Genomic DNA, 13564 nt, shown 5'->3' on the forward strand with positions numbered 1-13564 from the left:
AATTTGCCTGAGAACCAGAGTCCACTGGTGTAAGTCCCCAGAATCAAGAGCTCTGATGTCCAAGAATGCCTTAGCTCAAGAAGAAAGAGAGGAAATTTTGCTGTTTTTTTGCCTTTTTTGTCCTATTTGGAGTCTGAATTCATTGGATGATGCCTGCCCACATTGACTAGTACAGATCTCTTTACTCAGTCTACTGATTCAAATGCTAATCTCTTTCAGAAACACCCTCAAGACACACCTCGAAATAATGTTTTACCAGCTACCTTGGCATCCCTTAGTTTAATCAACTTGACATATAAAATTAACCATCACAGCTTCAAAGGAGCTTTTAGGTGAATTCCCAGCAGAACAATGGAAGTGGGAAGCCTGGGTGGCTCAGCAGTTGAGCATCTGCTTTAGGCTTAGGGCCTAATCCCAGGCAGGATCCAGGATCAAGTCCCCACATGGGGCTCCCTGCAGGGATTCTGCTTCTCCCTCTTGCCTATGTCTCTGCCTCTCTGTCTCTCATGAATAAATAAATAAATCTTTAAAGACACCAAAAACAGGATCCCTGGGTGGCACAGCGGTTTGGCGCCTGCATTTGGCCTAGGGCGCGATCCTGGAGACCCCGAATCGAATCCCACATTGGGCTCCCGGTGCATGGAGCCTGCTTCTCCCTCTGCCTGTGTCTCTGCCTGCCTCTCTCTCTCTTTGTGACTATCATAAGTAAATAAAAATTTAAAAAATTAAAAAAAAATAAAGACACCAAAAACAATGGAAGCTAAAAGACAATAGAATAACATCTTCACAAATTAAAAAAAAAACATCAAACTACATATTACCTATGGCAGTTGTCCTTCAAAAATTTAAGGGTACAATTAAAAAATGGGCAAAATACTAGAATATACATTTCTCCAAAGAAGATAGACAAATGGCCAATAAGCACATAAAAAAATGCTCAACAATCACTAATCATTAAGGAAATACAAGTCAAAACCACAATGAGAAGCCATTTCACACTCATTAGGATGGCTATAATTTAAAAACAAAACAAAACAACAATAGAAAATAACAAGGATGAAATGGAGGAAGTGGAGTGAGAAATAGAGAAATGAAGTAGAGAAATCGGGCCCCATGTGCACACTGCTGGTGGGCATGTTGAATGGTCCATGTGCTGTGGAAAACAATATAGTCGTTCTGCAAGAAATTACACAGAATTATACGATCCAGCCACTTCACGTCTGAGTATATACCCAAAATAGTTGAAAGCAGGGTCTCAAAGAGATATTTTTACATCCATGTTCACAGCAACATTATTCACAATAACCAGAACAGAGAAGCAACCCAACTGTCTCCAACCTGGCTAACGGATGGTAATATATCCAGACAATGGACTATTATACAGCAATAAAAAATGAAACACATTTCTGTTATGTTCAGGAACGTGGACAAATATCACAAACGCATAACTGAGCAAAAGAAGCCAGAAACAAAAGAATACATCCCGAAAGATTCCATTTTTATGATTTCCAAAACAAGCAGAACTACCTAAGTCAAGATAATGATTATCTTTGGGGAGAGTGGGCTCAGGTAATGACTAGGAAGGCGTCCTGTGGGGCTTCTGGGGCACCAGGAATCTTCTGTTTTTAAATATGGGTAGGAGTTACATGAATGTGTTTGCTTCGTGGTGAAAATTTGAGCTGGATACTTTATTATATTTCAAAATAATTACAGAAGACCATACAGGAAGGCTTCCCCCCTTTCCCAGTTTTTTCCAACTTGTATATTAAATCTCATTCCCCCCAATTCCTTCCAGTTCTCCGCTCCGCCCTCAGATGGTGCACCCACCACAGTCACCCATGACCTCTGTGCTACAAATTCTGATGGGCACTTTTCAGATTTTGTCTTGCTATACGATATTGGATGGTTGAACCACTTCCTTCTTTGTAGCTTGTATCTAAATGGCTCCAAGACTTTACCTATATTATCTCATTTAATACTTAAAACCCCAAGAGGTAAGTTCTAGTACCACCCCTGCTTTGTGAATGAGAAAACTGAGGTTAGAAAAAGTTAAATCACTTGTCCAGTGTCACACAGCAACTCCCTATCCTACGTATACTTAGTGAAATGTTTTCCTTTGGTTTCTAGGACAACTGGTTCTCTTCTGTTTCTTTGTGCATTTCTTATTCTCCCTCAGACATGCCTCTTCCTATGTCTACCCTGTAAATATTTGCCTTTCTTGGGAATACATATTTTTCCATTTCTTCTTGCCCTGAATAATCTCCCTGAACACACGTGAATGGTCTTACGCACCACCTATATGCTGATGGCTCCCACACTCTTTCTCCAGTCCACATGCACCATCTTCAAATCCAGTTTGCCCCAAACCAAACTTACCACCTTCCTCCTTTCCACAAAGCACAAGTTTTCTTCTTCTTTCTTCTTCTTCTTCTTCTTCTTCTTCTTCTTCTTCTTCTTCTTCTTCTTCTTCTTCTTCTTCTTCTTCTTCTTCTTCTTCATTCATTCTCCGAGGGGTATCATTGTCATTCCAGCTACCCCAGCCAGAAACCTGGGAACCCTAATGAATCTGCTTCCTTCCCCTCGTTCTCCATATCCACCTTCAAGAAGTTCTGCTTCTATTTTTTGAATATCTCTTGCATCCATTCCTTCTCTCCAACTGCACTATCACTGCTCAAGTACAAGTCTCCTCATCTTTTGCTTGGGCTGTTACAATAAAACTCTAACCTCCCTTCAGCTTCAACCTACCCCACAACACTACTGCTGGCTTAGCTGACACGGGTCAGACTGTGCTACACGCCTGCACCTAGGGGCCCTCTAGCCCTCTTGGCATGCCATCCAAGTTCTGTCCTGTCAGGAACTAACGTTTGAGTCCGTCATCCAGCCTCATCATCTCCTCTTCCTCGCTCACCCCTTATAATCTAAGAGTACTGAAATCACTTGTGATTCATCCAGATAAGTCACGGTCTCTTTTTTTTCTATGACTTTGCCCATGATGAGAATTCTCAGAATGCCTTCTTCCACCTTGTTCATTGATAACATTTCATATTTATTATTTTTTAAAAAAGTATTTTATTTATTCATTCATGAGAGACACAGAGGCACAGGCAGAGGGAGAAGCAGGCTCCATGCGGGGAGCCCAATGCGGGACTTGATCCCAGATCCCAGGATCATGACCTGAGCAGAAGGCAGACGCCCAAACCACTGAGCCACCCAGGCGTCCCTCCTATTTATTCTTTATAGGACAGCCCAGTCATCACTTCCTCTAAGAAGCCTTCCTTCATCTCCCGTCTCTGTTAGGAAACTCTCCAAGTGATCCCATGGTTCTGTGTATATATTTCTCATGGCACTTAACTCTCAAAGCCACCTTGTCGCATGTGTGGCCCCAAGTTTACAAAAGAAACTTTCCATGGTCAGAACTTGTGTCTTTTATCTTTATAGTTCCTCCTGCATAATAGGAGTTCCAGAAATGTTTGTTAGACTCACTTATTTTCTCTTCTCCAATTTGTAATATAGTTGCTCCTTTCCTCATCTGCTTGTGTCCCTTTTCTCCTTAAATATTTGCCACGAGCCTCTGGAGAATAAAGGCAGTTTAGAAGAAACCAGAGCCAAGAGGTGGAGAGAGAGGCATATGGCTTACAACAGTGTTGACCAGTCTGTGCCTTCCCCACTTGCTGGCCGCACACACACACACACACACACACACACACACACACACACACACACACAGACTCATAGGAGTGGACACGTGAGTATTTCTAGCTGGTGCACTTCCCCAGTGACTGATTCAAGGATAGACATGACCATGACACACATGGTGGGGGACAAAGTGGGAAGGTCATTTGGACTCACCTGAAACACACAAAATAATGTGATTCCCATAAGAGATATTCCATCACCCAAAGGAAGAATAAGGGGAAGCATTTGGATAGACAAAAATTGTAGCTACCACAATCAACTATCTGGGAATAGTGTGTTTAGCATCCCCTCATCCTCTCCTCCTTCACCTTGCCAACTCCTGCTCACCTACCCCCAAACTCCCCACCACTGTAAAGTCTTTCCTGACTCCCCACGGCAGAAGTTGTTTCCCCTTCCAAGTTCCCATTATTTTGTGCTCAGCTGCAGGAATAATAGTTAGACGGGCCTGGGCTCAGTTCTAGCTATGTCATCCAGAAACCGTGTTGTTTAACTTCTTTGAAGCAGACTCCTCATCTTTAAAAAGGGGACACCATTGTCAACCTCAAAGGACTGTGGCTGGGATTAAAGACATCAATATAAATTGACTGGTTATACTAGGCACTCAGATAATGTAAATCTCACTGCCTCTCCACTCCATGCCACATTAGAATGAACTCTTTGAAGGATCAAGATTTTAATTTTTAAAAAATATATTTTATTTATTTATTTATTTATTTATTTATTTATTTATTTATTTATGAGAGACAGAGAGAGAGAGACACAGGCAGAGGGAGAAGCAGGCTCTCCACAGGAGCCCAATATGGGACTCGATCCCAGGACCCCAGGATCACCCCCTGAGTCAAAGGCAGACACTCAACTGCTGAGCCACTCAGGTGTCCCAATTCTTTTTTTTTTTTTTTTAGATTTTATTTAATTATTTGACAGAGAGAGAGAGAGAGAGAGAAAGCGAGCACAAGCAGGCGGAGGGGCAGGCAGAGGGAGAAGGAGAAGCAGGCTCCCTATGTAGCAGGAGCATGAGCAGGAGCCTGGGTGTGGGGCATGATCCCAAGGTGAAGGCAGATGCCTAAGTGACTGGGCCACCCAGGCACCCCTAGATTTTACTCTTCTATGTTCCCAGCACCTAGGCAGAACTTGGCATGTATTGGGTTTGTGATAAATGTTTGACAATGGATAAATACAGAGGGAGAGGAGATCCCTGGGTGGCTCAGCAGTTTAGCGCCTGCCTTTGGCCCAGGGCGTGATCCTGGAGTCCTGGGATCGAGTCCCACGTCGGGCTCCCTGCATGAAGCCTGCTTCTCCCTCCTCCTGTGTCTCTACCTCTCTCTCTCTCTCTATCATGAATAAATAAATAATCTTAAAAAAAATACAGAGGGAGAAATATTGTGCTGATGGAAAAAACAACTACCTGTAGTAAAGTTAATTGTAGGCAGAATGTGCTCCCCTGGTCAACCATGAATTCCCTGAGGATAAGTGCCATATCGTGCAAACCTCTGTATTATCCTGCCGTGACTCACCCTCACGCGGTGAGAATTTTTTAAAGACCTGACACTGGATAGCCCCAGGTTGGGTGAATTGAGGCATAGCCTCCTCTGGCGAAGTCAGTCTTGAAAGTATGTGGCCATACTGCCCTCTGGAGACTGCAGGTTTTTCTCAAAACTTCACTTAAATAGATTTTCCCATTGAGAGCGATACCCAAAACCCTGATGAATCTTGTAAAAGTTTTCATATATGACATTTTGCTGAGAAGCTCTTCCAAAATCCCCAAATATCAATTTCTAAAGCTAGGGAGACCCAGGAGTTAAAAACACAAAGTTTCCTATATGTTCTTTCTCAAATTTCTTAAATTGAGGGTACTTTTTGAAAAGCGACCATGTGTGTTACCAGTACAGTATACTCCGTATGTATTAGACAATTGACAAGAGAAACAACTTTTGGCACAAGAATGCCAGTTTATTCTCTTTTGGACACATGAACACAAAATATCCCTGCAGGCCAAAAAAAAAAATTGCAAAATTTAAACAACCATCATCTTATCTCAACATGAGGATATCACCCCTCCCTTAATAGTTTAGAAAGTACCTCGTATTGTTAGAGACATACATCCAGTCCAAAGTTAATAAAATACATTTTAAAACATTACAGGTCTAACAATATAGAAACCAAAATTACACCATTAGTCAAATGAACAAATGCAAACATTTTCAGCCACTAGACATAGAAAGAGCATGAATGTCAATAGCAAGGGATAAGAAAATGGTTAATCGATAACAAGATCTTCCCTTTAATTTTATAAGGAAAAATCCTCAGAGTTGAAGCAGTATTCATACAATGCCCTCAGCCTCCACTTTCTTAAAATGAAAGCAGAGCTCCCAACACCTTGCTATTGAGCAAGAAAATCTTACAGCACATCCACAAAGGGTCACTGGGGCAGAGCGGAGAGAGCGGGCCTCCTTAGGCAGTGGGTTGCCTTTTCCCACAGCAAGGGTAGGTAGGGGAGTCAGGTGGTGAGCTCCGACACAGGCTGGGCACCGGATCCTAAACTACAGGCCATACAGAATGTGTCTGCTTGTAAATCATCACCTTTGGAAGCAGCAAATAGAATTTACAGTAAGAATGAACATGTTCTGCGTGCCCAGGCTCTGGGTGCTTTAAGTCAGCTAGTTCACTTTAGAAACCCCGAGGGTTCAGCAGCTTCAACAACCACCACCACACCACGTAATCGGTTCAACGTTTGGATCCTCACCACTCTCTTAATGTCCCCGCACCTTATTCCCTAACGGTTACTCTTTAGCATTGCTACGTTTCAATCTTTCACACCACGTGACAGGGCCTAACCAGGCTGCATTAAAAAAAAAAAAAAAGCCCAAACGAAAACCAACAGACAAACAGCCTAAACCTACTTCTAGAGAATGCACACCTCCCATTGATTGACACATGCATGACCATTCAGTCGGCCCCGAGGGGTTAGGGTATTGCAGCTGTCAAGCCAAATTGCAACTATGCATTTAGACTCGCTTGCAACAGTATTGCTGCAGCTCCGACTCTATAGTGATTACCTCTTAAAGATTCACCCCCTCAGCAGGTTTTGTTTTGTTTTTTTTTTTCCCAATAATCCTAGTTCTTCCATATTTCTTTCCTTTCATCCAAAATGAGAGCATCTGCCCCCTTAAAAGTACTGTTTCCTATAAAAATAGGCCTCCCGGCTTTTCCTCCACCACCACACTGATTCGGCCCAGTGTACAGGACTGACTGAGGTTGTACGAGCTGTAGAGTTCAAGGTCAAGCATTCAGGCCATGGCCCGGCAAGCCAATCCGGGCTCCGTGGCCCTCTGCGTCGCTCCCTGCTGCACGCAGGACAGGACGGGGTGAGAAGTGACACTTCTGTGCATTAACAAGCAGGCCCGAGGCCCTCGAGTGCAGGTGGGGTGCCCGCTGGCCAAGGGCTCTGCACATCCTGAACCCCAGCAAGTCCTGCTCCTCCGAAAGAAGCTTCCTCCTCCTGGGCCCAGGGGGGCCAAGCTGAAGGGTATTTTCTGAGCTCTCCCTGAACAAGTGTGAGCAAAAGCAGCAGCCAGCCCCTCTCCAACAGGTCCTGATTCGTAGTATCCACGTGAGGTATTTGCAGAAAAGGAAAATCTTAAGCAATGAACACCTGCCGTCTCTTCACTCCTGCCTCGGATGTGCCTCAGTTACAGACCTTGCTTGGGGCCCGCTGCATGCGCAGCTGCAGTCGTCGGAATGAGCTACGGGACTCCGTGGACCTTCTAAAGTCTCAGCAAACACGGGGGGGTGGGGGTGGGGGGTGCCGCTGACCTACAGCACGTGGAAATGTAAACTTCAACGTATTTACAAGCTTCTTTAAAAGACCGAAGAAAAACAGTGCTTTGTATTGCTGGGATTGAGAAGGCTAGTTCGAGCGATCTGGACCGGCTACAGAGTTCAAGCAAACACCCTTCACCATCAGATCCAGTGTTTCCCCACCAGCAGTCTCCAGACAGGGGGGCAAAGTGGTTTTCCCACATTGTGTCTGTCTCTTCCCCCAGCACCTTCCTCAGCCACACGGAGGGCGGCTCTGGGGCTTTGATCCCCTACTCCAGCTCTCACTTCTGAGGTTCCAGGATTAGAGAATCACAAGTCAGTACAATTGGGGCTGGGAAACACTGGCTGGAACTACCAAGACTCTATGTAACTGCTGTCCATTCACAAAGTAGTATCTACACTAAATACAAAATACATTTTCCCCTACATTTTCAACTGATGCTTGCTTTAGATCAGCTCCCTTTGTTTGGACAAGAAAGGAACCTGTCTCCTTGCGAGCGGAATCTAGAATCTATTCAGAAAAATCAACCTCTTCTAAGCAATTTTAGTTTAGGGAAAGGAAGGAAACCCCACCAAGTACATCTCAGGTTGAAAGAGAAGCAAAAAAAAAAAAAAAAAAAAATTGCACTGCACATAATTGTGTGACTAACCTTGATTCCCGGGAAAAAAAGTTTTAAATGCTGGTACATTTGTGCAGGTTGCAGCATTGCTCAATGTACTTTGAGGATTGGCAAAGCCTATCTGATAAGGAAGCATCCTGGTTCTAGCTTATTTTAAAACAAAGTGACAGGACACCAACTGTGACTATAAAACAGATAAAAATAATTCTTTAAAAAGTCATGGAAATATATGTCTTTTCTGACCAGTTTCAGAAATTGCCAGATTATGATCTATAAGAAATAGCTGATAAAATCATACTGAAATCTCATCTAAAAAACTACATTGTTGGGGGAGGAAGAGAAGGGACCTTAAAAAATGTTTATTGCCAAAGTTAATTTTCTATGAGAAAAGTTTAAAAATCATTTAGATCTAACAAACCACACAGCAGCATAAAATGGGCACTTTTGAAAACTTTGAAAAATACTAAAAGTTTTTTTTTTTTTTCAGAGAGGTGGGAAACATGAGTACTCTTACCATGGCAGTGTTATTTTGTCACCGTGACATGCATTACATCTCTTTGTGCTACACATTCACAAAAGTCAACCAAATAAGAGAACTGCCTGTCTGGATTTGCAGCCAAATATAGTGCAATTGCCTGGCAGCCTGTTCTTGCACCAGCACAAGTCTGTAGATATCAAGAAGATGAAGTAGGAAAACTAATAAAACTGTAAAACTTTCAAAAATTAATGCTCATTAAAGGCATTTACAGTGGTGAAGTCAGAAATCTCCATTAAAAAGTCTATGGACCCACAGAATTAGAAAGTTACGCTGAACTGAAGTAGATTGTTTGGTTTTTCTTTCCCACTTATGCATACACCCCACTCAATGGATACAGAAAACAAGGAATAATCTTCTAAGACTAGAGGGATGCGGTGAACACCACAGCTAGCAAAATATTCCATAGAAACCTTTCTCGTAAAGTCCTTAAGGAAGTTCAGGCCGATCAGCCTTTGCAAGATGAGGTAAAAATTCAGTCCAGTGCATCAGAAAAGACAATCTAGGAGTATCTATTACTTTTTAAAAAATGGCTCAATTTTGTTGATGCATCAGACAGTGCTGCGAAGTATAGATTCAGTGCAACTATTCCAAGCTGCTGGTAGAGGACCACCTGAAGTCAACTTGGCTCTCTCAGAGGCGGTAGGCATTTGAAACATTTCGAGGCTGCGTGGGTTGCCAGATTGGTTGAGTTCTTTTTCCGAGACTCTCAGGCAAAATACATCGTGTGCTGGGTATCATGGTGGATCTGCACAGCCTTGGCCAAGGCCTGAGGATCCCGGCCGTTGCTCTGTCCTGACACATGACTGCCTTCCGCGCTATAAAGAGAAGAATGCAAAAAAAACAAAAACAAAAAAAGAAAACAAAAAACCCCAAGTGTAACAAACAAGAGACCACTTCAAATTTCACATATTTCACATAGTACAAACTACTGGATTCGAGATCTCAGGCTCTTTAAAAAATTTGTTGTGTCTCTCTAAACATGAGTTTGCTCAACTGAAAAATGCATACGACTTATTGGATGGGCTGTTGCAGTAAATAAATCAAATGATGTCTACAAAGACCCAAATCCTTAACAGTGCTTATGTTAGGAGTTCTATTTTTATGGGTGGCTAATGCCTACTTGTCCTTTAGGCTACAGTCAAATGGCATTTTCCCCAAAGAAATCTTCCCTGCTTCCCAAGTTCAGGTCACAGCCACCTGAGACATACTTTCAGAGAATCCTCCACTTTTCTTGCATGGTACTCAACGCGTGTGAAATTAAGCTATTAACTGGATGGTTATGTATTTCCCCCCAGGAAGTGTAAACTCCAAGAAAGCAGTGACTTTGTTGGTCTTACCCCTGAGCCCTTAGCACCCAGCACATAGTGTAGTCTCAGTAACCATTGGTTGAATGAATTTCCGTGCCTGGCATAGTGCTGGAACGTTCTACTTTGGCTGTGCAATGTTACTATGCTGTGAGTCTCCCCTCGTCTACTCCTCACTGGTGACATGACTTCGGAGAGGGAACATCTCCTTTGAACTTTGGTCTTTTAAGATAATGGTAATAACTTCTGAACATATGTCCTCAGGCTACTATGATATAAAGGGCTTGGCAAACTGTAAGTCACCATCCCTCTTCTGACTTCAGTGGTTACTTTTGCTGCTTAATTATTTTACTACTTAAATTACTATTGCTCTTACATCTAAGCTCACAAGCTTAGTCATCTTTTACTTCATTCTCTTCTCTCCCACTCATGCCCAGTTAATGGCTAAGGACTGTCTGCTTTATCTCCAAAGCAGCTTTTTACATTTAACAAAGAACAACCTTGCTCTAACATACTTTTTCCAGCTTTAGGCCCGCTCTTCCCCTTTCGTGTGCTCCAGCCAAAGAAAACTTGCTATTGTCTAAACATGTTGCTTGCTTTCTCTTTATGTCCATTGTACCCTCTGCCTGGAAAATCCTTTTCTCTTCTTTCTAGAGCCAAATCCCACCCATCCAGCTATGAAATCTTCTCTAACAACCTTTCTTCTAACGTCCCACTGCACCTTCACCTAGGCCTTGGCCTAATTGTCAGTGCTGTTTGCCCGTATCATTTGCCATTCTGAAACAGAAAATCCCGGGAAATAGGTCTTTCTCATCTTCGTATTTTTAGAACTGAGCACAGTGCTGGGCCCACAGTCAATGCCTAATAAATGTGTTGAATGGATGAAGGTATATTACAGAATGGAAGGTATAAAGCCACAGCTGGGCATTTTCCATAATAGTGTATTTTCAACCCTTACAGAAATAGACTTGCGATGGAATGTCTACTATTTAGCAGCTGAATTCAGACTTGGGGAAGAGCCCAGAAACCGCTACACTTCACAGATGGTCATTTGGAAAAGAAAATTAACGCAGAGAGCTTGTTCAGCTATTTAATAGTGCTCGGTAACAGGTCAAAATGTCTGATGCTTCTGAGATCCCTATTTGGGGGTGACAATCGTCTGGCACCCCTCCTCTCCCACACAGATGCCCCAGATTCACTCCAGTGCATTCCTCCAAAGTGTTCTGAAAGCCAAGTGAACTGTGCAGGACTTCCCCTTGCATGAAGTGGAATCCACAGGCCTGTGACTGCACAGACCAGAGCCAGGGCACTGTGGGGGCCACCTTTGGGGCTGCTCACAACCTGCGCAGAACTGAATGCATTTGGCTCTTTGGGAAAACCACAGGCAACTCCAAATTAGACTTTTTTCCTTGGGCAGACTATATAGATAGGCACACCATGCAAGTATGAGCAGGCCTGAGCACTTCTAGAACCAGAAGTCACATTATAAGCTCTCAAAGGCACATTCAATTTTATTCACTTCTTGAAATTTAAACCCTAAAAGGAAGTTTAGCTCCTCCAAAAACTTCTATATAGTAGCTCTTTTTTTTTTTAACACGTTGCTAATTCAGGCAAAAAGAGATTTCATTGCGGCTGAGAAACTTACCTGTCATGATCTTTATCCACCAGATGATACCTTGCCCTGAATGCTACAAGCCGGGCATAATATGCAGGGGCTGGAATGGAGACCGAGCGTGTGCACCGCACATACGTGTGACATAGCTGGTAAGTTAGTAGCTGGAGCTCATCTGCGGTGAAGCAGTTGTCATCCCACAAGACCTGGTAATGTGAAGGACGGCTGGTTCCCTGGAGAGAGACTTTTTATGATTAATATGTTTCTGACATGGGTTCGCTCTCTGAAAGGAGAGAAACGTTGAAATCTACTCCTTCAATTCAGAAATATTCCTGCCTAGCACACCTACAAGCAGACCGAAAGATAACAGTTCTAGAATACAAGCATTAAATTAACAAAGTGATGCAGAGTGTTGAATAACAAGTCTAGTCAAGCCAGTTGCTGAATTTGCAAACATCTCCTTATCAAGTCAAAGATCTGAACCAGCTTCTAAATTACCTGAATTCCTGCATGACTACAGAGGTAAAAGTCAAACTCTGAAGGATGTGTGATGGTACTGTCCACTGTAGTGCCTGCTGGTACGTTGCCACTTTTCCCCACCTACCAAAAAAAAAGGGGGGGAGGAGGCATAATTAGTCACCAAAATGTCAGACGGGGCTCAGGCCAGGTCATATTTTCCTTTTATTTATTAATTGGTAATAAGTTAGCAAACTGCTCTTAAGTGAAGTTTTGAAAATTAGTTTAATTCAACATGTTGAATTTTTCTGTAATGTTTCTTAGTCCAATCACCTTATTCTTTTTTTTTTCTTAAAGATTTTATTTATTTATTCATGAAAGACACAGAGAGAAAGGCAGAGACACAGGCAGAGGGAGAAGCAGGCTCCATGCAGGGAGCCCGATGCTGGACTTGATCCCAGGACCCCAGGATCACGCCCTGAGCCAAAGGCAGACGCTCAACAACTGAGCCATCCAGCTGCCCCTGATGTTAACCTTAACAAAGCATAATATCTTCAGGTCTTAATCTAATCAGCTATAAAACTAGGTGATGATCATTTACACTTTATTTTTTAAAGATTTTATTTATTTATTTGACAGAGAGAGAGAGCATGAGAGAGAGAGACGGGGGGCAGGGCAGAGGAAGAAGTAGACTCCCCAATGAGCAGGTTGCCCAATGTGGGGTTCGATCCCAGGACCCTGAGATCATGACCTGAGCTGAAGGTGGACGCATAACCCACTGAGCCACTCAGGCGCCCCTCATTTACACTTTTAAAATTCTAAATTGTAAGGTTCACTTGCAGCCAAAATGCTACAATCAAACTTCTAGGAAAGCAGAGAAGGGAACTTCAGAAATGCATTTACAAGGAAAGGAACTACACCTGGCTATTTGGTTCACTTTCTCCTTCTTGTGCTATACAGCAGGGTTCCATATGAGGAAGTTTATTTTGTATAGAGACAGGAATTTGATGGGAGTTTATTTGGATCCATTCTAACTACCATTATGCTCGGCTGACTTGTAGCCAAGGCTACAGGAACCTCTATGAGTACAGAAAAGTCTCATTCCATCAAATTCAAATGTGGACTAGGGGACCTAGCTGGACAAGAGGAAATGTAACTGAGTTATAATAGTTCTGACATTATTTCCCAAAGTGTGTTTTTCAGTAATATGAGTTCCGCAGGATAAGTTTAGATATTTTATGGTCAAAGAGATTTGGGAAATACCGAGTTGAACCTAAGTTAAAAAGGTTTTTCATTGAAAAAAAAAAGTTTTTCTACTCTATGATTTCTCAGAACCTTTATTCGATCATGTATAATCTTTAAGAGGGAGATGGAGTATATAGTATTTTCCAAACTTATTTGACCATAGAATCCTTTTTTTAATATACTAATTAATTAGTTAACTAATTAATTTTTAAAGTAGGCTCTATGCTCAGTGTGGTGCCAACGTAGGGCTTGAACTCACAAGCTTGAAATAAAA

General features: G+C 42.6%; 1 protein-coding gene across 1 annotated transcript in view; it reads right to left on the bottom strand.

Moving 5' to 3' along the window:
- Window positions 1-8582: 8582 nt before the first annotated feature.
- Window positions 8583-13564, bottom strand: part of LOC129520638 (protein argonaute-4) — a 34480-nt gene continuing 29498 nt past the window's right edge. The window contains exons 16-18 of the mRNA XM_055341754.1: window positions 12088-12189; window positions 11623-11822; window positions 8583-9488 (exon numbers count right to left, since the gene is read on the bottom strand). Coding sequence (XP_055197729.1) covers window positions 9380-9488; window positions 11623-11822; window positions 12088-12189 — 411 coding nt within the window. The 3' untranslated portion in view covers window positions 8583-9379. The remainder of the gene's footprint in view (window positions 9489-11622; window positions 11823-12087; window positions 12190-13564) is intronic.

This window comes from Nyctereutes procyonoides, unplaced genomic scaffold (genome assembly GCF_905146905.1).
Source record: "Nyctereutes procyonoides isolate TBG_1078 unplaced genomic scaffold, NYPRO_anot_genome, whole genome shotgun sequence".
In the NCBI taxonomy this organism is placed as follows: domain Eukaryota; kingdom Metazoa; phylum Chordata; class Mammalia; order Carnivora; family Canidae; genus Nyctereutes; species Nyctereutes procyonoides.